Source organism: Aspergillus sclerotioniger (genome assembly GCF_003184525.1).
Source record: "Aspergillus sclerotioniger CBS 115572 chromosome Unknown BO94scaffold_54, whole genome shotgun sequence".
NCBI lineage: Eukaryota > Fungi > Ascomycota > Eurotiomycetes > Eurotiales > Aspergillaceae > Aspergillus > Aspergillus sclerotioniger.
In genome coordinates, this window is record NW_020291044.1 from 85,583 (window position 1) to 111,470 (window position 25,888).

The window sequence follows — 25,888 nt, forward strand, 5'->3', positions numbered from 1 at the left end:
AATAATAATTCCCAGCCGAGTCGAGATGAAGGATGCGATTACTGAATCTGGAGCAGCAATCAGAGCCGTGGAAATGCACGGCGGCCTGACAGGGTGCCTGATGAAGCCGTAGATGAGACGAGGTGGATAACGAACTATGAATGACTCCGATGGGGGCCCCGATCATGTCTCCTCGCCAACGACTGACTACTCCATACCCTAACTTGCTTTCTATACTCCGTACGGAGATGAAAGAGGTTGAAAGAGGGGGGACGGAGACTGATTATTACTGACAGACTGACACAGCCTCCATTCTTCATACTACTACTCGATTCATCCCACGGCAGGTCCGCTACTGCAGACGCACAGCCCAACATCCTTCTCGAAGGACCCCGTTCGTTCCTGTTTTCCTTCCCTCACAATTAAACCTCCGACTGAGCTGGTCGGGTCTTCGTCTCCGATCATCTCATCTCGTCTCGTCTCGTCTAGGCTTGCCGGGTTGCTATCATCACTCTCCCACACAATCACATAATACTTCCTAATCCCTCCCATTTCTGGCTTATCCGAGCGTATCGCTGGATCCGCTGCAGCAAGGCCGAAGTCCCCAGCACCAACAGCACCAGCAGCGGCCGCCGCCACGCTGTACAAACAACAGCCTGGGGGAGGATACTGGCCACCGTACACCTGGACCCAATAGTCCGCCAGAGATAAGTGAAGTTCCTCCACCCTTTATACTCCCGACTCCCAACTAACCCCCCCAACTTCCCAATTCACTCCATCACCTGGACCCCTCCATCGGGTTCCGATGGTTCCTCTGAACAAACTAATCCAACTCAACCAACCCCCCGTCGTTAAACTTTCAAAGTGATGCTTCCATTCAGACGAGAAACAACAACAACACCAGAGGTCACCAGATGATGCGGCCAATCAGTGTCCTCCACCTCAGGCGCCAGTTCCTGGAGCTCGTCATGCACTTGCAGCGTAAAACATCCTAGGGCCTCTCGGCGGTGCCAGTAGTTGGACGTCGATGTTTGAGCCTTGGATGTAAGTAGTATGCAGGCCGCTGCCTTCATGTATGTATGTCTGCATGTCCGTACAACTGTGTCAGTCTATCCAGGGATCCCCATCATACCAAGGATAGATCGATGACTTCACACCCCCCCGGATCTGACTGAAAGAACCGGGTCATCCTGGAATAGACTCTCCAGCGCAGTCCTAGACATCGTTGTCTTCACCCTCTCCCACCCCCTCTTCCTCCCTCCATGCTGATCTCCAAAGTCAGATAGACAGCCGTGCGGAGAATCCCGGATCAAACCAGGAATCCGAACACCCTCCAGCCTGTCACGTCAGTAGTCGTGGTCTTTTCCCTGCTGGCATCCAATCCGGGGTCAGGCCCGAGACTTGACGACCTCGGAGCTCCATCACGGAGGCTCCTATAGGATGGATCGGGCCCCAACTTATTGGTGCGATATCTACACCCTGACCGTTAATGGACTGATTATGCATGCGCCGTGATAGCATGCTGTTCCTTCTGGCAGTTGTGGTTGATCAATTCATGGGGTGGTGGCATATAGTATGCTGCAGTGATAGTAGCACTGCATTACACCAGGTGCAATCTAGACTCCACCCCCCCCGTCCTTTCCTAGTACTTCCAACTACAAGGCATAAGGCAACGGGATGGAACCGTAGAATAGTATGGCATTAATTGCAAAGCACACGTCGACGACGCTAGACTAGGCTGTCACTATAGCCATTCTCGGGTCCATCGTCCCGCACAGCAGGTGACAACAGAGCAGCAGCAGCAGCCATGGCAATTGCCCCGTCCGGCAAACAACAACAGTGAACCTAATCGAAAGGAACAACAGCAACGAGGGGCAGGCTCTCAGATCAACCGAGATGCAACCTCAATAACATGAAAACGAAATATCCTCCGAACTAGCATCCCAGATAATAACAACAACCCATTTGATACCCTTGGCATCTCACCACCGTCCAGCAAACAACAACAACCCACAAACCCCAATGTACCATGTACCCGACCAACAATCAAACTACCATGTCAATTGCCGACGAATGGATCCATACCACTCAAGCATAACGGCCAGGTCCCAAGCAAACGCCCCCGAAGCACCTATCACGGGGGCAACATTGAGAGTCCACTCGGCAGCGACGGTGACATCTGGGATTTAATATACTCATGTCTTCGTCATCATCATCCAGAGCAGGTTCAGAGTTCAACGAGTCTGTCGTTCAGAGAAAGATCAGATAAATTACTTGTTCATCTATAAGAACCCTTATGCTGATGAGACACTAACCTTCATCGCGGGCAACAACATCGCTGTCATCGACGTCATCAGCCACATCGAAGTCGAAAAAGTCCAGATCCAAGTCAGACCAGTCTGTGATATGGATGGAAAAAGAGTAGGGTTAGCGTCTTTCACTGCTCATGCTATTTAGATAATAGATGAGGAGAGATGGAGTTCCAACCTTCATCACTAAGGGTGATATTGACATCGACATCACCGTCGTCGATATCAGGGATGGCGACGGATGTCACGAAGACAACGAGCAGGGTCATCATGAAGAGGATATTGAACTTCATCTTGGTTGATGGTAGGGGAAATAAGTTGTGTTCTTTTGGATAGTGGTAAACAAGAGTGATCGATGATTGTTATGATGAGATCGGTACGAAACTAAGGGAACAGGTGAGGAGAATACAGGGTAAGAAAGAAAGAGAAGGCACGGGAAAGAGGGCATGGGGAAAGAGGGCATTTTTATAGCCGGAGAATACCGCCTCCATGGGCAACTGACTGAATCGTGAAGGAGAGATCCGTGAATATCGCCTGGAGAGTAGGATATGTGAATTGGGATCAGCTTTACATCTTCAGTTGCACTCTTGATTATGGGCCAGATGGTTCGAATTGATTGCAAAGGGACTATCAATGCTATCTTGTATGAAAGTCGGTACATGGGCAGTCTGGAGAAGCTACTAGGGATTGTACTATCCGGTGTGGAGGGTAACGGAGTGCGTGAGTGTATGGGATTCTCTGTGCTCAGCTGCACATGGCACTATTCATTGTTGTTTCTAGCAAGAACTTGGGTAGGAGTGAAGAGTTCCATTCTTCCAATCTCACCCAAGTAATGGAAACTACAAGCTGTTCCACATCATGGGTTGAAAATCCAGACGGAAATCGACTCGGGCAACTAGCCTCTATTACCAATACACCGACGTAGTCTTCGTATGTACATACAAGAGGTGATACTGTCCATTAACAAGCCTGACAATTGTCAGGGAGCTCTAGAGCTCCGTTCTCTTCCCCGAAACCGACTCATTACATATCCAACAATGATACACAGCCGGTCGAATGGACCATCCCATCATCTTTTCGCAGAGCGGAGTGGTTGTTCGATGGGCTTCGGTGGTGCACTTCGTCGTCGTCCAGTATCGGGACTGCCAGGCAACCGATCTAGGCGAACGTCGACTTCCACCCGGTGTTGTGGTATGGCCCACAACTCGAAGACAAGGGCGAAATGCCCTAGAGTGAATCTAATAAATCCAAACAAAGAAATAGACAAGAAAAGGAAAACAACTCCGAACCATGCTTCCTACAGAATAACGCCTCGCACAGTGACCAGAAATGGAACAGAACACAATCCCCCGTGGGAGCTGGAGTATAGTATGTCATCAAGGCATGAGCACTGGTGGCGTGATTCACTCATCTTCCTCCTCTACTTCATTGGACTTCTTCGAAGGCTTGTCGGCCAGCTGCTTCTGCCAGACGTGGTTGGCATCGCCCTTGTCCAGGTCGGCAAAGAGGATATCAAACACCTCGGAGTACCAGCCTACTGCATGTCCCTCGATGCCCTTCTTGATGTTCTATCGATGAAAGTTAGCTCCATCAGACACAGCTAGATGGCAAATCAAAACTTACCTCGGGCAACTCCAGCCAATCAGACATATTGTCGGCGGGGAATATGATCTTCTTAGCACCGGCGCGGCGAGCGGCCACCGTCTTCTCCCGCAAGCCTCCAATGCGCAATACCTTGCCGGTCACGGTCAATTCTCCGGTCATGGCGATGGTGGGATCGAGAGGATGGTTCAGAGCCAGGGAAAGCAAAGACGTTGCCATGGTGATACCTGCAGATGGACCATCTTTGGGTACAGCGCCTTCTGGGCAATGCATGTGCAGCTTAGCCTTCTCGAAGAATCGGTTCTCGGGGAACTGCTTCGCCATGACCGACTTGGCAAACGAGTAGGCGATGTGGCTCGATTCCTTCATCACGGTTTGCAGGTTACCGGTGATATCAATGCCCGGTCGGGATTTGGGAGACAAGGCATTCTCCAGGATCGACTCCACGTACAAAGCAGCACCTCCCATGCTAGTCCAAGCGAGTCCCATGGTCACACCAGGCGGGAAGGTGTCGTACAGCCGGTCTGCCGTGAAAATGGGAGGTCCAACGTAGTCGGTGAGACTGTCTTTGCCGATGCTGAGCTGCACACTATCAGGAACCGTCAACGCAACGCGAGGCGTTTCTGTTGTGGACTTTTCAGGATCCACAGGCGAGTTCACGGATCCGGTAGACTCGGTCTCTTTCTGCGACTCCTCCTGGGCAGCCTTGCCCTCAACCGTCAGAGCCTTCTCTTCTGCAAGAACATCCTCTCCGAGGTCCCGGACGATTTTGTATGCCGCCTTTCGATAGACCTTCTCGATCTGCTTCTTTAGGTTGCGAACGCCACTTTCACGGCAGTAGGACTTGATGAGCTCCTCAACGGCTTCCTCCGTCAGGGTAACATCAACTTCCTTGAGACCCGTGAGTTCCCGGGCAGCAGGCGCAAGATACCGTTGAGCAATAGCCATCTTCTCATCGGCAACATAGCCAGACAGTTCGATAAGCTCCATGCGATCAAGCAGCGGCCGAGGGATGGTATCAGTTACGTTTGCCGTGCAAACGAAGAGAACCTTGGACAAATCGACAGGAACATCCATGTAATGATCCAAGAACGATGAGTTCTGCTCGGGATCAAGCAACTCGAGCAGCGCAGACGACGGGTCTCCCTGATGACCACGGCCGATCTTGTCAATTTCGTCGATCAAAATGAGAGGGTTTTCAGTCTGGCATTTTTTCAGGGCCTGGATGATGCGTCCAGGAAGAGCGCCCACGTAGGTCCTACGGTGGCCCTTGATCTCGGCAACATCGGTCAAGCCACCAACTGAGAACCGATAGTACTGTCGGTTCAGGGCCCGTGCAATAGACTTTCCGATACTGGTCTTTCCAACACCAGGCGGTCCGACCAGGCAGAGAATCTTCCCTTCCACGGTGCCGCGCAGTTTACCCACGGCGATAAATTCCAGAATACGGTCCTTGACATCCTTGAGGCCATAATGGTCTTCATCCAGAACTTTCACCGCATGCTGAATACCGAAGTTCTCCACACTCTTCTGTCCCCAAGGGATCTGAGTCAGCCAGTCCAGGTAGTTGCGTGTAACATTGAATTCCGAGGCAGCGGGCTCTAGGTGGGCCAGCTTATTGAGTTCCTCGTCAAACACTTTCTTGACGGCGTCGGGCATAGCAAGCTTCTCCGACTTTTCCTTGAACTTCTCCACCAGCTTATCTTTGCCATCGGACTCAATGCCCAGCTCTCTTTTGATGCCTTTCATCTGCTCCATTAGCCAATATTCACGCTGCCGCTTCTGAATCTTAGCCTCCACGTCTTTCGAGATCTTGGATTGAAGCTGCGCATTCATGAGCTCCTTTTTCAACACCACCAAAGCCTTGGGGAGTCGCTCTTCAATGTTCATCAACTCCAAGACCTCCTGCATTTCATTGAGTTCGCCTGCAGACACAGCGGCCGCGAAATCAGCCAGCTTGGCAGGCTCGTCACTTAGGTTTCCGGGGAACTGATCGGTGTAGAAGGCGGAAATCTGGTCGCGGAACAAAGGGTTCAGGCTAGCGATCTCCTTGCAAACGTTGACGATCTCACTGGTGACCGCGCGGATGATGGCACTCTTTTTATCGTACGGCTCCTCCGTCAGGTTCTCCACATTGACCAAGCTGACGGGGTACTTGCGCAAGAAGGAGGTGGGCTCGTAGTGGTCCTTGGGGGCGAGCTCTGCAGTGCCCTCCTCGAAGCTAGCGACAACATCCCCACGACGCTCAGCTGCCTTGTCATCGGTCGCACCAGCCTTGGCAGGGTCACTAGGCGGAAGCAATGAAGAGACCTTGATGCGACGATGGGGATAAAGAACAGCCGTCACACCACTCGCTTCGCCCCGAAGAGGGTAAGCAGCAGTAATTTGGGCGAAGACACCGACGTCATAAACATCATCCAGATTTTCAATCACGTCGCCATCTGCGTTCTCATCCTTAAAAAGAAAAGCACCCACGTATGGTTGCCCCCGCTTCATCATGTCTTGGATGGCAGCAGCCACATTGGGGTCTCGGATGGTAATTGCTTTGTAAAATCCCGGGAACAACGGTCGCTTGGCGATGGGAATCGCCATCACCTGAGGATAGACTTCGGGGACAGATGGTTTCTGCAAGGCCTTCTCGCCGGAGCCCTTCTTTCCCTTCTTTCCGCCATCCTCGTTGCCACCATTATTCGCGCCACTAGGCCTCGAATCCGAACCACCACTGACAGGTATAGGGGATGGAGTATCGGATGAGCTCCCCTTGCCTTCTACTGCATGGCCATCCTTCTTCGAGTCTTCCTCCAAGCCACGTTGCTCCTTGTCCCCGCCCGCCTTCTCCTTCCGCCGTGCAAAGCCCGATGTCGGAGCTCCGGGTTCATGCGACGATCCATGCTTGCTAGAGGAATCGGCGGCCTTGCGTCGGGCATCTGGGGCTCGCTCAACATCCTTATCCTCGTTCGCGTCTCTCTGCTCTTTCTGGGCAGGGTCGTCCTTTTCGTCACCAGGTGGGGGCTTTTCCCGCCTCCGGATGGAGCTCGAGGAGAAGGTGCGAGTAGAAGACGGGAGAGGGCGGCGAAGTCGCGAAGAATTTAGTATCGATCGAGCAGTGACATTATATTTAGAAGGAGCAAGTAGAGGCCGAGGGATAAAAGGACGCGAGGTTTGGTGGAGCGCGGCTCTCCAGGGGAGAGTCTGGCCGCGGAGCATGCTAGTAGTTACTAATGTAGATGTGGACGCAACGAGGCGGCAAAAGGATGAGTAGAGGGGGGAAGAAGGAGGGACAAGAAATAGAATACAAGGCAGTAGCACGAGGGCTTACTGAAAGGGAGCTCCAAACGAGACCGAAGGAAAGGCTGGGGATCAATGGGATGAACGAGGTCGGGGCAGGTCAGTCAATCGGTCAGGTCGGTCCAGTGCTTGATTACCGAAGCAGGCTTTCATCATCGCTGCCGCGGAAGATTGTTATTCCGGTCGGGAAACTTTTTTGAGCCGAGCGACTCGAAGCTTCCAAGCGTCTTCCCCATCAGGAGGCGGTCGAGGTCATTGAACTAAAAGGTCGCCGACTTCTGCTCAAATCAGCTTCGTTGGTTTACAATCTCGCTTCGCTACCAGTCCCCTCATTCCCTCTCGCTGTCCCTCTTTCGCCCGTTGAATGCTCCTTGGCTTCTCACGATGAGCGCTACTTCCGCCGCCATGCCCAAAGCCGCGGCCCTTCCCGCTCGTTTACTGCGGACCTCGCGACAATGCTCCAAGCAGAGCCCGGCGGCCAGTGTGCGATCGGCCACCCCGGTTCGATCCTATCATGTGTCAACTACCCCTTCGACCAGTCAGCGCTTGCGAGATGGTGTTCGGGGCAAGCATAACTCATTCCTTTCGTCAAGGGTAGGTGCTATCTGCAACCTCCGTGGAGTTATGTCCGGGCTGTGACTGAGTTTCCTTTCCTGTCCACAGGTTTTCCATACGACCGCTCCCCGTGGGGCCATTTCTGACCCGTATAAAGTTCTAGGAGTCGACAAAGGCGCCTCTGGGGCGGACATCAAGAAAGCCTACTATGGAATGGCCAAGAAATATCACCCGGATACCAACAAGGACCCCGGCGCCAAGGAAAAGTTCGCAGAAGCCCAATCGGCCTACGAAGTTCTTTCTGATACGAAGAAGCGCGAGAATTACGACCGGTTTGGCTCGGCTGCCTTCGACCAAAATGGCGGCTTCGATCCCAGTGGCGGTAACCCTTTCGCTGGTGCTGGAGGTTTCCATGGCTTCGGGGGTGGTTTCGGGGGTGGCTTCCCCGGAGGATTTTCGGCAGATATCAATTTTGAAGATCTTTTCGGAGCTTTCACAGGGGGTGCCCGCCGTTCTGGCCGGGGCCGCCGAAGCCCGTTCCAGGAGATCTTGGTGGGCGAAGATATTGAGGTCCAGACCAGCATTTCGTTCATGGAAGCTGCGAAGGGTACATCAAAGGATATTGTCATCACCCCATTGAAAGAATGTGGCACCTGTGACGGTGATGGACTGAAGAAGGGCGCCAAACGATCTCAGTGCCGTCAGTGCAACGGTTCCGGCACCCGAGTACACATGATGCAGGGAGGATTCCAGGTCGCAGCCACCTGCGATGCCTGTGGAGGAGCAGGAATGTCAGTGCCCCGGGGATCTGAGTGTGGCTCATGTAAAGGAAACGGCGTGGTCAGGGATCGGAAGACCGTTCAGGTCGATATCCCTGGTGGTGTCGAGGACGGCATGCGTCTGAGAGTGACCGGTGAAGGCGACGCCCCTCCCATGGGCACCGCGGCAGCCCCAGGCTCCCGTACGCAGCGAGGTGACCTGTACGTCTCCATCCGAGTTTCTCCCGACCACCGGTTTAGCCGTTCCGGCTCCGATATTCTTTACACGGCTTCTATCCCCCTCACCACTGCCCTGCTTGGCGGTGAAGTGACGGTCCCGACATTGGATGGCGAGGTCAAGGTCAAGGTTGGCACTGGCACCGGCACCGGCGACCGTATTACACTCACTGGCATGGGTATGAAGAAGCTCAGTGGCCGCTCTAGGGCATTCACCCCTACGGGTGACTTGAAGGTGGAGTTTAAGGTTGCCATGCCGAAGTATTTGACCGGCAACCAGCGGACGATCCTTGAGGTCCTTGCGGATGAAATGGGTGACAAGACGGCCAGGCGCATTATGGATATCCCGAAGGATGGGTGAGTATAGACCCCACCTGGCTTTATCTACGCTGATAGGGTTTCTGACGAAGAAGCAGCTCTCCCCCCGAGTCCAACGCCACCTCAGACTCCTCCAAGAATGAGGGATTCCTCAAATCGGCCTGGCACAAGCTCATGAACCACACGAAACACTCAGAATCAGAGGGCTCGACCAGCGAATCAAGCAAGAAAGACACTGGGGACGCCAAAAAGACTGGCGGGGAGAAGAAGTCCGGCTCCAAGTAAACGGAGTCACGACATGTATAATCGGAATCTTGGATACTACTTCGGGGGAGCTTCGTTTCTTACTGTGTAATTATTGCGGACAATATCATAGCGCCGGCGAGATTGGGGGTTCTTGTGCCATTCAGCATGTTGGGATGATTCCATTCGCCTGTATCCGTTCAATTGTTGACGTTGTTTGTTTGGAGAAAGTGATGTATGTGTGTATGTATGTATGTAGTGTACGATTAGAGTTAGCGCTCAAGACATCTCATCTCTACTTCTACTATTATTAATTATTGATTATTAGATACGTATTGTGGGCAGAATTTAAGTTTGTGACAGTCAGATTGCCTCGAAGCTTTCCCGCCAGGCATGCCATTTTGCTGCCTTTCCGTCACGGCCGGCGGTTACCATCCGCCCATCACAACGCCTCCTCCCCATCATCCTCATCACAATTCCGCCCCCCCATCAGTCAACCACCACTCCTTTCTGCCCAATCCTGCCACTCAGCTGGAAATCCGCTGATCTGTCCCTCCTTAAATCTCCTTCAGGTAGGCTGTGCTGCTTCCAGCGACCACACCACTTGGAATTATCCCTCCCCCCTCTGCTGCTGCTGCCTCCCCACTTCCGTCATCATCGTCGAGCTAACGACGGAACTACGGTTAGGCTGCCTTGGGGACGACTAGACTCGTTAGTGAACTGCGACTAATCTATCTATCGACCCCTACCAACTGCCACCGCAATTCTCGCAGGGACGACGACTAAGCATCGCCTATCTACCTTCGTTACCCCACAGTTCCATTCCGAAAACCTTCCCCTCCTCACGGCGACTTCGACCTTACCTGCCTACCTGCTCTTGCTCCTACTGCTCTAACATCGGGCCCGCTGTCTCTCCGCCTTTGGATGGGAGCTCCCCGCTCCTCCCGAGCATCAAGATGGTTCAATCGCCCATGATCTCATGTCCGCTTAAGCAGACCAACGAAATCGACTGGATTCGGCCCCTCAAGGACTACATTCGTCAGAGTTACGGCGAAGACCCCGAACGGTACGGCTCAGAATGCGCCACCCTCAACCGCTTGCGCCAGGACATGAGGGGCGCAGGGAAGGATAGTGCGACAGGGCGCGACCTGTTATATCGGTATTACGGACAGCTGGAGCTCTTGGATCTGAGGTTTCCCGTGGATGAAAATCATATCAAGATCTCCTTCACTTGGTAACACCCCCTTTCATTTTCTGGTTCCTGCTACCGGTTGGTCCGCTAACGACCCAATGCCACATAGGTATGACGCCTTTACACAAAAGTCAACCTCACAATATTCTTTGGCATTCGAGAAAGCATCGATCATCTTTAACATCTCCGCCGTGCTTTCATGCCATGCCGCAAACCAAAATCGCGCTGAAGACACCGGTCTCAAAACCGCTTATCACTCCTTCCAGGCATCTGCTGGCATGTTCACGTATATCAACGAGAACTTCCTCCACGCGCCATCAACCGACTTGAACCGGGAAACCGTCAAGGCCCTGATAAACATCACTCTTGCCCAAGGTCAAGAAGTATTCCTAGAGAAACAAATTGCGGACAATAAGAAAGCTGGATTGCTAGCGAAACTCGCCAGTCAATCTGCTTATCTATACTCCCAGGCTGCCGAAGGGATGCAAGAGTTCGCTAAGGGTGTCTTTGATAAGGTGTGGACAATTGTTGTGCAGGCTAAGGCGGGGCACATGGCCTCTGTGGCGTCCTACTACCAGGCCCTAGCCGACAGTGAGACTGGTTCGCACGGCGTGGCTATTGCCCGGCTGCAGCTTGCAGAGAAGAATTCGACAGCAGCACTAGGGTGGGCCAAGTCATTCCCATCGTCTGTCTCTCCCAATGCCAATTTGAGCTCCGAATCGGGCACCAATCTCCTCGATATGATCAAGTATCACCTTGCGAACGTCCAGGCCAAGCTCACCGTATTCAAGAAAGACAACGACTTTATCTACCACCAGCCCATTCCGAGCGAGGCAGGTTTGTCGGCCGTTTCGAAGCTGCCCGCAGCAAAGGCCATTCCTGTTAGCGAGCTCTACCAAGGCCAAGATATTCAACGTATCATCGGCCCGGACATCTTCCAGAAACTCGTGCCCATGTCCGTCACGGAAACGGCCAGTCTCTACGACGAAGAAAAGGCCAAGCTGATCCGAGCAGAAACAGAGAAAGTCGAGACGGCAAACGGAGAAATGGCGGCCAGTCTTGATTACCTAAAACTTCCCGGTAGTTTGAATATTCTCAAAGGCGGAATGGACCAGGAGATGACCGTGGATGACGAGTTTCGACGATGGTGTCAGGAGCTTGGGGGCCATCAACCTTTCATCAAGGCCTTTGATGGCCTACAGGATCGCAAGGCAGAGATCTTGGCGCAACTAGACCAATGTTCTAAGCAATTGGACTTAGAGGAAAGCGTATGCGAGAAGATGCGTTCCAAATACGGGGTGGAGTGGAGCCAACAACCCAGCGCCATGCTGAACACTACACTACATGGCGATATCCGAACATATCGGGATACCATCAATGAAGCGAGTGCCAGCGATTCTCAGCTTCTGTCAACCCTACGGCAGTACGAGGCAGACTTCGATGAAATGCGATCTGCCGGGGAAACAGACGAGGCCGAAGTCCTCTTCCAGCGCGCCATGATCAAAGCTGGCTCCAAGCATGGCAAGGGTAAAAATGGACTTGGTAGTCCATACTCGTCTTCGGCAGAAGGAAGTTTGATCGATGATGTCTTCGATGAGGGCGGCACCTCGGTGGCTGAGCAAATCGCTAGAGTCGAGTCCATTCTGAAGAAATTGAACCTGATCAAGAGAGAACGAGCTCAGGTCTTGAAAGACCTCAAAGAGAAGGTAAGTGCATTATATTTTCCTGAACCATATGTCGCGCGAGACTAACGTCCTACTATCAGGTTCACACCGATGACATCTCCAATGTCCTGATACTCAACAAGAAAACCATCGCCGGGCAGGAAAGTCAACTTTTTGAAGCGGAGCTAGAGAAATTTCGTCCGCATCAGAACCGACTCCTCCAGGCCAACCATAAACAGGCGTCGCTGATGAAAGAACTTACGAAAATATACGGTGACTTGCTGCAGGACAAGCGAGTGCGTGCTGAACAATCGAAGTATGAGACGATCACCCGCCAACGCAACACGGTGATGTCTCGATACAAGAAGATATACGATGCATTCAATGGCCTACTATCCGGAACCGTGCAGGCCCAGACCTTCTACAGGGAGATGGGCGAGACCGTGGACAGTCTGAAGAAGAACGTCGAGTCTTTCATCAACAACCGCCGATCCGAAGGCGCACAGCGGCTGGGCCTAATCGAGCGGGATAAAGTAAGCAGTGGCACCGAGCAGGGAGACTATGACCGGGAGAGGATGCAGCAACTCATGGAGCGCTTGACTACGGAACCCAAGACGTCGCCAGCTCCACCCTCCGCCTCGGCCGCTCCGTCCAAGGCCAAGTCCCCTCCTCCTGCCATCCAGACGCCCGCATATCCCAACCCCGTCATATCTTCGCCGAAGATGTCACCGCGCTTCCCTCCCAATATCTCGGGACAGTCGCACGGCATCCCCATGTCGCATTCCCCCGCCCCCTATGGGCGGTATATGGGCCACGGAACGGGCGTCTCCTACGTCCCGGGGCAGCCATTCCAGCAAGGCGCCGCGGCGCCTCTTTCAGAGGGCTACAACCCAATGGCCTACCCCGTTCCTCCCTCCGTTTCCCCTCCGCCGAACCAACAATTCTACTCGTCCACCCCAACCCCATTCAGCTACGCCGGCCCTACTCCGCCAGCCGCTCCATCCTCCTTCATGCCCCAGGGCTACGTCCCGCCCCCTCCGCCGCCCCGCCCCCAGCAGACAACCTATCCCTCTTCTACGGGCCCATACCCATCCGGTCCTGGTGGCTATGCGCAAAACAGATCCTACGGCTCGAGCCAGCACCACAAGGCTCCCTCACAATCTCAAAGCCAATCGGCCACCTCCACCTCCAACGACCCCTGGGCGGGCCTTAACGCATGGAAATAATCCATGTCCGGACGATATGGGAATGTAAGGACGGGTCATGATGAAAGTATGATAGACTTATGGAATGGATTGTTAAGCATTTTGGCGTTTTTTCCACAGTTGTTCACTTCCTTACTCCTTCCTTTCTCTCTTTATATTTCTACCTTTCCGAAATTATCTCGCTGCTCTGTTCTTTCGATCGATCTACCTGGTGAATTTTCGTTCTTGTCAAGCTCTTCTCCTTTTCGTGTGCTGCTGTGCTGTTATGTGGTTTTTTGGTGGAATATGGAAGGCAGGTGGATGTGAATGAGTGAAATGTATATAATGAGATGGAAGATGGGAGAGAGAGAAAATGAAAATGCAGTTGGATGAGGTATGGGTGGTATGGTGTGGTACTATGGTCTGTGTTTTATAATTTACTTGGGTACTCATCACTTTGTAAGATAGACATACAATATTCGACGAGTAGATGGTTGGTTTGGCTGGCGTGAACTGCCATTGGGCTGTCTCTATAACCAAAGGGACAGAATGCAGAGAGACCAATAATATATCCCATTTCCAGAGTAATATACATGTGTTCATATGAGCAGGAAGGAGATGGGAGAAGATTTGAGATTGACAAGGGTCTAAACCAAGTCGCGTATATAGGAGGTAATCACAGCGGAAGACGTTGGAAGGACATAGAATTCAATCACAGCATGGGAACGTAGTCCCGTGTGGACAGACCAGAAGAACAAAGGAAATTGAATAGCACCAATGGGTATCATGAAAAGGTCAAACAACGGAGATGTCTGGTGACCAAAAGGGAGAGCGAGAAGAATGACGATATTAGAAAAGTGTAAGGCTCCCGGGAGAATTCACACCCGAAGCGAATCGTGTAGAGGGCTAGGTGCCAACTAGGAGCCGAGGTGGTGCCGAGAGAGCTATCCGCACGTCCGGGAGGATTCTTCCGGGTTGAATGGAGGGAAGAAAGGAAATGAGGTAGGTGGTGTAGGAATTAAGGCTGGAATCGAAGACGAAAGTGTCGCCCTCTTCCCTCTTCCCGGACCTTGTACAGAAACCGTGCAATGGCTTCCTGTTCTGCAAGACCGGCACTGTTGAAATGTTTGCGGACGGTCACGGCAAGCTGGTTCTTGCACACCCTGTCCTGGCCGATGATATGGTGCAGTGCACTCTTGCCATCAATTGTATCCGGTCCTTTGTGTGGACGGCGGTCTTTGTGATTTGTGCTGACGCCATTGGGGGCGGAGGAGTGGTTGTGCAAAGCTTTTCGGGATGTGGACGCGCTCGACTGGGAGCCGTTCGTCATCTGATCCTGACGGGATTGATGAGCTCGCTGGGCGGCGATAGCTGTCGGCGATCGGAGACCAATTCCTCGACCGAGGAGCAGGTGGGCGTATTCGCTGGAGAAGGCGCTTGGAGTAGACAATTTGTAGGCGTGCCGGTAGGAGTGGAGGAGATCGAGGGGCATTTCGGACCAGGGGATCTACATCCAATCCATGTCAGGACCCAAACGAAGATAATGATACAGAAAGGACAAGGTTCGATCGGCAAATAGCAAATGATACCCGATTACAACGTACCTTTGGTGAATTGTCCTGTTCGCCTCCAGCCGGGGCGCTGGTGACGTTCGCAAGATTCCCAGAAACTTTTGCCTCGCGGCTGCTCATAGCAGCCACGGCCAGTGAGCCGCCCGCACCTTTGCGAGCTTTGACAGCCGTCGTTTTATGCTCTCTTGCTGTGCTAGAGCCTTCAGAACGAGAGTCGTCCTGGACGGCTGTCGTCCGTTGCCGCGGGGGAGCCATGGCAGACAGAGAAAGAAGAAAAGGAGAGGGTGGTGGGAAAAGGGCAGCCGGGGCAGTCGCAGCCCCCAACAATCAAGCTCACAAGGACTGAATAGCCACAGGCAATTGCTGACCCAACTGACTGACGACGCAAGACGGACTGTCATGTAGAAAAGCAGGCCTGAATGAACTTTTGCTTCGGCCGACGGGAGGCGGCCAGGCGCGGCAGAATATCCAGGCGCGACATCATCGCGACCGCATCAGGCAATATTGCCGAGTATACTTCGCGGGCGCGAAGGAGGGAAAAGAGCGAGAAGTGCTTGTTGAGGAGGCAGAGACAGGTCCAGTTTGACTGAGATATGCCACATCAGAGAGCTGACAGGTCATAAGTAAAACCACGTTTGTTGCCTTCAGCTGAAGAGATTATCATGATGTCCAGGGGGGTTGGTCGGTTAGTCACCCATCATCCCCTCGGACTAGTCTCCGGGGTGTGGAGGGGAGAATGTAGCCATGGTGGGTTGGCAGCAGGCTACACGAGCTGGGTCTCCAACTCGTCACACGCAGGTTCCGAATGCTCGTGGGTATCCTTGTCGATGTACTCGGCGAGTTCAAGGAGCTTATAACTCCCCCGGAGGTTAAGTTTGGAACCCGAGAAACAACAGCCCCAAAAAGGTTACACCGAAGTCACATGTTCGCTTTGGATTCACTCTCGAAACTACGACAGCTTCACTCTGAATACCCTGTTGACCCGTTGGCAATGATGACCGTGGCCCATGCTATCAAGCCAATCAATACCTGATATACTAACTTCAGTATATCCCCCCATTACGCGCTGTGTAGATATATAAATTATGGAGGGGTACTATAGTAGTACCTCCCCATTCCAAGTAGCGTTGATCCGAGGGGAGAGCATTCCCCCATAATCACTCTGCGATATTAACCAACCCATCAACCATCAAGGCTGCTTCCTAATCCGAACACCTGAAGCCCCTCCCATGCAGCATTGCACAACCCTGCTATGGTCCAGACCAAAGGGAAGCCGGAAAAGATTGGTTGGTGGTTGCAGTTCCGTTATCTCGACCCCTCCTCACACCACAGGGTCCTAGCCCAGCAAGGCAGGAGAGATGTCTACTAAGTAGGCTGCTACTACTATACAACCCGACGTCATGGGCGTAGTCAGAGCGCCAGCGAGGCGTGAGCAACTCAGCAAAGGGCGCCCGTTACAGGACTGTACCCCTGAGTAAGGCTGCCGACTAGAACGGTTCCATGCTTATGCCGCCGCGCCATGGAGAGTCTCGGTCGTTCGAGACAATTATCCCAGCACCCAATTGGATGGCATCATCGCGACTACATGGGCTATGCGGGTGCCTGCTGCCCGTATTATTATCATCTCACACGGACGGCACACCATAGCTGAGCACTTATGAGCACCACCTCAGCTGGCTGTCGGTTGGCCCGTTAGTAGTACCTAGATAGATAGGCACCTAATCTAGGTGTGGTAGGTAAGCTTTTTTTTTGCTCGAACGAAAAGAAAAGGCGCCGGCACGTCTTCGGATATGCCGAAATGAGCAAAGCACCCTGAAACCCATGATGGGATGAGGGTAAATTTAGTGCCATTGACAGGAACTGGATGGGACGGTTGCTTGGTGGACTAAAAATCTTCCGCCTATCAGTTGCACGGAATATTGTTTATCACCCCAAGCAGGGAGGACCGGCCTCGGGATTTGGTGTCCCTGTGTCTCTCTCCAGCTGCCTGGGGTATGTCAGGGTTTCGACTCCGTCCGGAGTAACGGCCACCCCCCCCCCCTAACTAGTACTTATCACGTGTACTAACTTAGTTATATGTATCGCTTAGTTAACTATATCAGCGGAACCTAGATGATGTAAGTTTAGTTTGACTAGTACTAGTGAGAATAAGTAGGTAGATATGGGGGTGGTCTGATGGAGGATCCACCATCGCACAAATGGTACAAAATAGCGGCATAAACATGATGGCTGGATCACGGGGGTTCCGTCGCAATATTATTACTACTACCTATGTACTGGTTGGGCACACATCTCACGATCCTTCCGTTGAGTCAATCAAGATGGATACTGAAAATTCTGCTCACCGCCATTGAGACCCATCAACGAAAAAAATAAGGAGAGAAAGACTCAAGATGACAAACTATACGAAGGAGCATGGGGCGAAAAGGAAAAAAAAAATCGAAGCTATATTGAAAGTAAAACCTTAACGTGCGATAAGCAATGCTTACTCCGTAGAACAGGGCAAATATTCTACCGAAAAGAAAAGAGGGAAAAATGCCGAGGTACGGAGGGAAGAGCAATGACCCTACTGGCAAATTGGCCACATCAACGGCTCCAGAATAGTTACATGATTACCTGGAACAGTAACCAGCCTAGGGCGAGAGTACTCCGTCCGGGTCCCCAGAAATCAGGGCTGGGAGACTGAGCGAGGCCGCCGCCAGTCAAGACGGCTCAGACCACCACGGGATTCGGGACAGACTCGGCAGAGCCAGCACTCGGGACGGACATGCCGATGCAAAAATTGCCTCAGCCGGGGAGAGGGGAGGGGAAGGCCAAAGGCCAAAGAGAGGGGGAAGGGGGGAAATTTTCGTCTAGTAGATCGACTAGATAGGACCTCCGTATCTAGATACCAGGGAAAGGGGGGGGTGGTCGTCAGTCTTGTCACAAGGGGGAAGTAGATACAGGCGATACCTTCACCGAGGTACCATTTCGGGGGAGCGCGTGGCTCCGGCCCATCTGGAGAGAGAAAGGAGGGGACAGGTTAGGTAAGAAATTTCTCCGCAATCCGCCCTGATAAACTACCCAGCCAGCCCCGTTAGTCGCAAACCGCCCCCCAGAGGGGAACAGGACCCGGAATCATCCCGAAATCATCCGATCACCGTCTCATTCTTGCAGGTTTTGTCCCGGAACTTGTTCGTAAAATGTCTGGATTCAGGATGGTGCCTTGGTTGTTGTTTTTTTTTTCTTACGGAGAACACGAAATCTCTTCAATGGTACCCATTGTTTGACATATCGCTGGTAGAGTAAACAGAAAGCCCCAATGGACCCAGTATGTGTACCAACAAAAAAAAAAAAAAAAAAAAAAAAGAGGGACCGACCTCAATAACAACAATCACCATCACCACGCCCCGACAAAGCGACAGGATGTAGTAAGTACCTGACGTGGCAAGTGAGCTGGGCTGGGCTGGTCTGGCTGAGCTGATCCGAAGCTGACTGACCATAAGGCCATAACTCCATCAATAATAAACAGTAACAGCAACAACAACACACCGTGATAACCCCAAACCCATGATATGATATGATAACTCCATATGAAAAAAATAAGCAACCCTCTGTAGATTAGAACCCGATATTATCTAATACGCTAACCCAAGCTTCACCGGATCTCCGGTCCTTTCCCTTGTCCGTATTGTGGCTAGGCGTTCTCAACTAGGCAAGTCAACTGCCTGATCCAGTGCCTCCAGACGCGGGAGATTGTCATCTAGAAACGCGGCAGTGCGCCGCCACTAAGGCAGGCCCATGTCTCGACTCCTGGATTAGCTGCAAATCATCTCCATGACGCAATCCCGGCCATCTTCCGTTGTTGGTTTTTTAAAATTGAAATTCGATTATTTTCTGTTTCTGGGGTGGTGCGGTCCCTTTTTTTATATTTTATTTCGTTGTTTCTTCGCGCTTATTACGGAGTATTAGTGGCTATTTATCTATTATCTTTGTAGATATTGGCTACCCTGAGGGGGCGATATGGAATGATTAATGATATCCAAGGGTCAAGTTGGGTACTTGCTTATCCCCTGTTGTAGTAGTAGTTGTTGTTGTTGTGGTGATGGCGGTGGTTATTGTTGCCTCGCCTTCCTGGCGGTCTGGGGAAACACCGACATCCACTCTCAACACAGTAAGTAGGACGGGAAGGGCGGCGCGTGTGTGTTCAATGGCAGGGCAACAATTTGAGTAAGCACACGGAATATGTACTACTTCATTTACCATCTACATATGCCGTGCAGAGAAATATAATCACTACTTTAAACTAAACCTGCAGATAGCATGTGAAAGGGGTCGGTCGTTGCATCATCGACATTATTGGCAACCAGCAGTACCTAGTTCTAGCCCCTCGAGCTATGACGACGATCTTGAAAGGAATGAGAGGAGAGGGGGGAAAGGAAAAAATAGGTAAAATAAAAGAGGGGCGCCGAATTTTAATTAATATTAATAAATTGTATATGTATGTAAACCCCGTGTTTACCATGCGAGTATTCCGTACTATCTAGTATCTGCACATGGAGGAATTATTGTCTCGCTTGATTGCACCACTACTCAGGGGAAAGGAATGCCATGGCTTGATTTAGCGACGGGAGAGACAGATGTCTTATCTCAGGGTGATTCCGGATCTTATTGGGATTGGATTTGGTCTGCAGGCACTGGCAGTCGCCGTCTCGCTCCCCGAGTCCCTCCAAGCTTTTCGCACTACACTAGTACCTCACTAAGGTAGACTAGGAACTAGAAGGAGCACCACTTGGCGATGGTCAATCCTCATTAATATTCTACCGGCCTAAGGAGCTATCCTGAGCTATATAGAACTATCTTGAAGCTTGGACTAGCGGTACCCCGTAGAGACCGTGGCTTTGCTTATAATAATAGACACGGGGTAGATACTACTATCTGGATAGTATCTAGTCAGGTACGTATGTGCCCTAGGTCGGTTCTGGCAATTGTACCCCGTATACTCCGTAGCAGGGGTAGCGCGCCTCGCTGTCCGGCAAGTCCTAGCTGGGACCAGAGGCGCCACGCTCCTCGCCGTACCTTCCCATTCCGCCGCTTACAGGCGACGTGTCATCACGCAAGAACCTAACGGCGGCCGTTTTTTTTTTTTTTTTTTTTTTTTTTTTTTTTTTTAAGTACGCAGTGTCGCCCCCTCCTGCCCCCTCTCTCTGCCCCGGATGTAACGATCGAGTGGTCAATGGTAGACTCACTGCGGAGTAGAACCCATGTCCAAGGGGCAGCAATCTGCAGAATCTTTGTGAGGGATGTGGGTGGTGTGATCGGAAGAGGAAACAACATAAGGTTAGTGTGGCTAGCGGTTCCCTGGGGAGGGATAACTTCGGGGTAAATTCCACCCGCGTCATGGCCTAGCATTGGCCACCGGGACCTGCCCGGGACGCACTACGCGGACCTCAATAGTGAATAGTCAGATAAGGACCTTGGGGCGACCTAGGGTACCGCGCTATCTGTCCTTGAGATCTCTCGGACGGAATCAGGGTCAGAGCTGACGTCCGTAAAAACCACAGCTAATGCCAGATAAGAAACTCTCTTTGGGGACCAATGATAAGCCGTGACTGCCAACCACCGTCAATACGACCGACAGCCATAGTATGTACTGTGTAACACGGCCGGTACCGTACGTACTAAAGGGGAAGTGTCCGGATTCCGGAAGCGCGGCCCCGCATAACCTGGGGGCAGCGGCTGTGAAGCCTGTGAATCGGCGATATCAGTGACACTGTCCTTGCTGCCTTATTGGCCGCTACGCCCCGTTCCAGAAGCTTGTGGATCCCCGGATCGCTGAACTTGGCGCCTTGTGGGGGGTTTCTCGAGTCTCAGGTGCGTGTGTTTAAGTTGGGTCGGGTCGTGCGAGTTGCCTCGACCGCAATCAGGGCGAGCCGTACGGTAACCTCCCATACCACCTAATCTATCTGCGAGAGGTAGGCAGCCCCTTCTCAGCTCCGGGTTGCACTAGATCATCGCAGCTTGCCCGATAAGCATTTCCTGCACACCACTGGTAGATTGATTAGCAGCTATCTCTCCAACGCTCCGTCGCTCTCTGGCATAGTGCGTTCTCATTGGACCAAGGACCTCGAATTTCTCGGCTTGGTAGACGAATGACCAGGCGAGGTCACTGGAGTCTGGAGATTCCCCAGAGTCCACCCCCGCACATTGCCGCCAAGCATTCTGATGTCGCCTTCGACGGGCCCGGCCAGTAGTAGTGGTGTTGGTGTTGGTGGTAGTAGTAGTATCCAAGAATTTACCTCTTCTTGGCCATGCTCATTGGAAGGGTGCAACCATCTGCATACCTTGCCTTCGCGCGGATGACTCGTTGCCTTCGTGTGAGTCCGGAGAGTGCCAGGGCACCGTCCTTTAGGGCTGGAGGGCCCAGTCCGAGTCCGGTACACCATTTCGTGACAGATCTACCCGGTCGATTACCCGACTGACTTGATGAAATCAGGCTATCCAGGTGGTATTGCTAACATTCCTGCCTCCCAACACGTCATGACTTGGGATACTGCGGTCATTCAGCAAACCAACATGAATGGCCGAGAGTTTCCTGCAGAGTCAGATGGGAAATCGTCGAAATTTTCATACAAGCGGTGTATTCCCACAGCGCATGCAACCGCATCCGACCATTAACTGGCTGAGGGGACCACGGGGCAGAGAGAAAAAAAAAAAGAAAAGAAAAGAAACGAGCATTCGATGACAACAACGACCCTGGGGAGAAAAATAGGGCAAGGCATGCAATGTATCATCGATATTAATAATAAGATCTGCCCCTAAGCTTGGGGCGTGGTTCTGGTTGGTCCCCGGCTGTTGGTGGTAGTACGAGTGCTCCTCGTGAAACATTTACGATCCGCACTGCAAGGCAGACTAAGACTGACAGGCTGCGCAGCCCAAGTCGCCAATTCTGTTTCTTCATACCAACGCGCTCGGATGTAACCGCTTCACGTCCTCCAGCGTCCCTCGTAAACAAGGAATATCCCTCGAAATGTAGCTTTTTGGCTAGGCTGCCAGATGATTGTGATGCTATCAAATGAGGGGCAGAGAGAATCCGATAAGCACGAAAATTTTGGTTCGTGCCACAAGGGAAGGCCGGTGCAGAGGGCGCATACTAGGACGTGGGCCGATGGTCTGAGTCTGACACCATACGATACTCCACATCAACAGATCAGGCAACGTCAGGGCAGCGCAGTCAATTGAAGGCCTTCCTCAAGCCCCTCCTGGGGGTGCAACCGAGCCCGATGTGCAACGACTATTCTGGCCTTGGCTCAGGACATTCTAGGTATCTCATGGGAGCAAAAGCGACGTCGGAGATCATGTGGTCCAGTAAACATGGTGTGCTTGAGATATACTCCGCACTCCGCGACAGACTGGGGGACGATCATGAGCGCTACAGGTGAACTGTCGTTGGTACTCCGTAAGGATGAAGCAATTCATTATCTCAGAGTGGGGTCGGGGACGATCTGACGAGGTGGCGGGGCGGTACGGAGTTCTTCCCCAAGGAATAGATATTAGATAGATACTAGATAGGTAAGAGCCGGAGCAGTTCCTGCGAGTCGCAATCCTTTTGCGGATAAACGGCTCCCAGGATGATGGTAGTGCTTCGATGATCCTCCTCATCACCGAAACGCTAAGGACGGTTTTTACGCACCCATTCTTGGGTGCAAAAACTGGGAAGACGGTTGCCGCCGGTAGCTACCGTCGCAGTGACCGGCGATTGGCAGAAGGGTTGGTAACGCGCCAGCCTGAGACCCTCTCGTGGACTCGTAGCCCGTAGAGACACTGCAGACGGGCCGAGTCCTGCAAAAGATGCTCCAGGACAAGGGATTGTCTGCAACCAAGTGGTCACCTACCCATGCTTGGCTAGGAAGATCCCCGGCCTACTCCGGTAGTATCTAGTAAGTCAGAGCCCTCCTCGAGCCGGAGGTAGAGCCAGGGATGGGCCTGGCCTTGCCAAATCTGAGGGTCGATCACCGGCCGCGTTGATCGCGGGGAAGATCTTCCGTCTTTCGGAAGAGGAAAGCGGAGGGGATGATGATGATGAATAATATTACTATGTCGGAGTACTCATGAAGGAAGGATGACCGGGGTAAAGGAAGAACTCACCTGCTTGACACTCACTCACTCACTGACCTGCCCGGGATTCTACGGAGGCCTCTAGAACGGAAACACCCTTCTAGACTATGGGGTAAGTGAGTTGTCGCGCCATGATCAGCGCCAGTTTGATTCAATAGTGTGTTGGGGCATCATGCAGAGCGGATGTGAGGAGACCGCCCTCTTCTTTTCTCTTTCCCTTGACCTCCCGCCGATATCCGTGGCAGCTCGTAATAATACTTTCTGCCTGGAAAAGTACAGCCACCACCACCACTACCACCGTGCCACATCGGGAGGGAGACACTACACACCCTTTGTTGTGGAAAGTGTGGTGCGATGTCAGGCTGGCTGGCCAGAATCTGCGGGAATAATCCGACCGCCAATAACAGTGAGTATTCCCGTGAATAATGATAGTAGTAATAATAATGTCGTCTTAAGACACATACATATTATCTAGTTAATAAATACGGGACGTACGTGGCTCCGGCTAGTTGGGGTAGTTTACGTACCAGGCAGCGGTACCTGCGTGCCAACCTCCGTCTTCTCTTTCCCCATTTGTCCCACCCTCCCAAGCCTGGAGATGGTGGGGTGATTTGCTGGGCGCCCCTTCCTTGGGTATCACACACCGGCAAAGTGCCGGCAATCAGTCCGGCATCAGGTGCTCAGCAGACCTGCTTTTATTATTCCATCCCCCACCCCACACACAAGAATTTCGTGTGATGCATCCTTTCTCTCGTAAATGATAGAGATAAGGCAGGATCGATGGCAGAGATGAGGGGGTGTGGTGAGTCGGGTGGTGTATGGTGTAGAATGTAGTAGCTTAGCAGGTAGATAGATAGTGACGGCCGGATTCCCCTCCATGTCTCAGGCGGAGAACATGTCCATGCCACCACCACCACCACCTCTTGGTATCTGCACCTGGTGAATGAATCTGTACTTTTGTCGCCTTATCTGAGGAATCTTATTAGCCATTGCCCCTCCTTTCATATCTTGGGATCCGCCATGTCGCGACGCCTTCCTCTCTGGTCCCGGGAACTCTCCAGGCCACGAACGAACCATCCAAGGTCACGATCCGACATCCGCTGATCGCAGACGGCCGTCAGCCGAGTCTAGCCTATCAGAGCTGGCAGCAGAACCACGATATCGCCCAGTGGGGGTTTTCATCCGTCGGATTCCCTCCCTCCTCCCCTTCTCCCTGCCCGGGTGTGAAGATAACATCAACGGCACCCCAAGATTCGCAGGTGATAACAATGGAAGTAGTGGCCCTTAATGTGGCATGTGTTACCTCCAGCCGACGATATGACCTTCTGCATCCTGTCCGATGACAATTACCAGGGGGAAACCCTTGATATCATGGTATTGACGTACTGGATCTAGTCCCCGGTCGGCGCGGACCCCTCGGGGTTGGACTATCTGTGATCTACCACTAAGGAAACTGTTCAGACGGCTTGATGCATGTCTCCCGCTTCCTTAGATTGTCGTCCTGACAGTGAATAATTCCTACTTTGGTACCACACACACCGTCTCGTTGAGGAGGTTCTATCGGATTAAAAAAAAGACATTCCTAGAATCCAGGAGGAAAAACAAATAGATAGGAAATGAGATATATATTTATCACAATAGATAAAAATGAAGGGTAAAAAGTACTAAACATGACTGTTCTCTCTCTCTCTCTCTCTCTAGGGGAGTGGAAAGGAAGGTGACAGCGTAAAAGGCCATCCGGGAGAGTCCTTGGCTGGCTGGACTTACCGAGACCGTATCTTTCTTTATCCCGATGATGCCTGGACTCTGGACCGGCTAGCACCTTGCAATTCAGCGAACAATGTTAATATACCGACTCCGCACTCGGTGGCGAATCTCCGCATGGAGATTTCCCCATCCGAGGTCCCCGAGGGCGACAATTGAGGAACTACTAGATAGCTGCTAACATAAACATGGGGATGTGAGCATTTGTCTGGGGGAATAATACATTCCGGGCGCAGGCAGCTGGGTGGACCTGGGGATTGCGGAGTTCGATTTCCGAGCTTGGCCTCCTACTAGATACCCTCTCAAGTCTCAAGTCTCAAGTCTCACCCCCCCCCTTTCGCTTTGACGGAGACGTGGGTGCTTGGTACCGATGAAACGACGCAGGGTGGCGCGTCCACTGCTGATGTGGTGAAGATATTAAGCGCTAGTCCAGGGGTTGCGGGCGAGGATGATTCCTCTCAGCTCTCACTAATGCTGCCTTGCCCTAAACCTAGCAACCCCCGGTTAAATAGCAATCGCTTCGGGCTGACGGATTTAAATGCCGATATTATGCGATGGTTGTTCGAGTCTCGATTTGTCGTGAGGTATTATTGTATGCAGACACCATACCGACTCTACGTTAGTCAGTAGCCTGGCCCCCAGCGATGCCTTTCAACATCCTTTGAGTTGGGGGCACGGTCGAGTCATCGCCGTGTTGGGCCCATAGATAGGCTTTGTTGTCCGGGGGCAGCTGAGTTTCGCCTTGTCTTGCGCCGTGCGTGCCTCGAGGGCGCTGATGCAGGGCCAATGATTTGGTCTGAGTCATGAGGCTGATGCAATGCTGTCTCCCCCACAGTCAGCCTTTGCGCATTGGATGCCATCCCGGCTCATTTTCGTGAGCTCCAGTCCATCCACTGGGTGCCGCCGGCAGCCTCAGATTAGTATTTGGTATTTACTATTTACAAAGTCGTTGAACACTCCTCCAGCCTCATGAATGGATGATGCTGGCGATGATGTATTGGATCTCGGCCATCGTATGACTCTCTCTGCCATACACCGTCTATGATCATCGCGCCCGTCACCTCGGTCAATGGGAACTCTCATTCGACGTGAGTTCGTCTCCCCTGCCGGTTATCTAGTTCTCGTTG

General features: G+C 52.3%; 4 protein-coding genes across 4 annotated transcripts; 1 reads left to right on the forward strand and 3 right to left on the reverse strand.

Moving 5' to 3' along the window:
* Positions 1 to 312: 312 nt before the first annotated feature.
* On the reverse strand, positions 313 to 2,581 carry BO94DRAFT_591266 (uncharacterized protein; the record flags this gene model as incomplete). The annotated part of the gene is made up of 4 exons (XM_025616099.1): positions 313 to 619; positions 2,065 to 2,158; positions 2,295 to 2,378; positions 2,467 to 2,581. 4 exons carry the CDS (start codon positions 2,579 to 2,581, stop codon positions 313 to 315), a joined length of 600 nt encoding a protein of 199 aa, XP_025461559.1.
* Positions 2,582 to 3,691: 1,110 nt separating this feature from the next.
* On the reverse strand, positions 3,692 to 7,097 carry BO94DRAFT_479815 (endopeptidase La; the record flags this gene model as incomplete). Its single annotated transcript, XM_025608765.1, has 2 exons — positions 3,692 to 3,856; positions 3,912 to 7,097. 2 exons carry the CDS (start codon positions 7,095 to 7,097, stop codon positions 3,692 to 3,694), a joined length of 3,351 nt encoding a protein of 1,116 aa, XP_025461560.1.
* Positions 7,098 to 7,562: 465 nt separating this feature from the next.
* On the forward strand, positions 7,563 to 13,371 carry BO94DRAFT_561461 (BRO1-domain-containing protein; the record flags this gene model as incomplete). Its single annotated transcript, XM_025614219.1, has 6 exons — positions 7,563 to 7,772; positions 7,842 to 9,085; positions 9,142 to 9,315; positions 10,221 to 10,523; positions 10,591 to 12,187; positions 12,247 to 13,371. 6 exons carry the CDS (start codon positions 7,563 to 7,565, stop codon positions 13,369 to 13,371), a joined length of 4,653 nt encoding a protein of 1,550 aa, XP_025461561.1.
* A 768-nt stretch (positions 13,372 to 14,139) lies between these two features.
* BO94DRAFT_335122 (histone deacetylase complex subunit SAP30 Sin3-binding domain-containing protein) lies at positions 14,140 to 15,430 on the reverse strand. Its single transcript, XM_025607007.1, has 2 exons — positions 14,934 to 15,430; positions 14,140 to 14,836 (listed from the first exon to the last, which is right to left on the reverse strand). The coding sequence occupies exons 1-2, from the start codon at positions 15,153 to 15,155 to the stop codon at positions 14,348 to 14,350; spliced, it is 711 nt and encodes a 236-aa protein (XP_025461562.1). The 5' UTR covers positions 15,156 to 15,430; the 3' UTR covers positions 14,140 to 14,347.
* Positions 15,431 to 25,888: the final 10,458 nt, after the last annotated feature.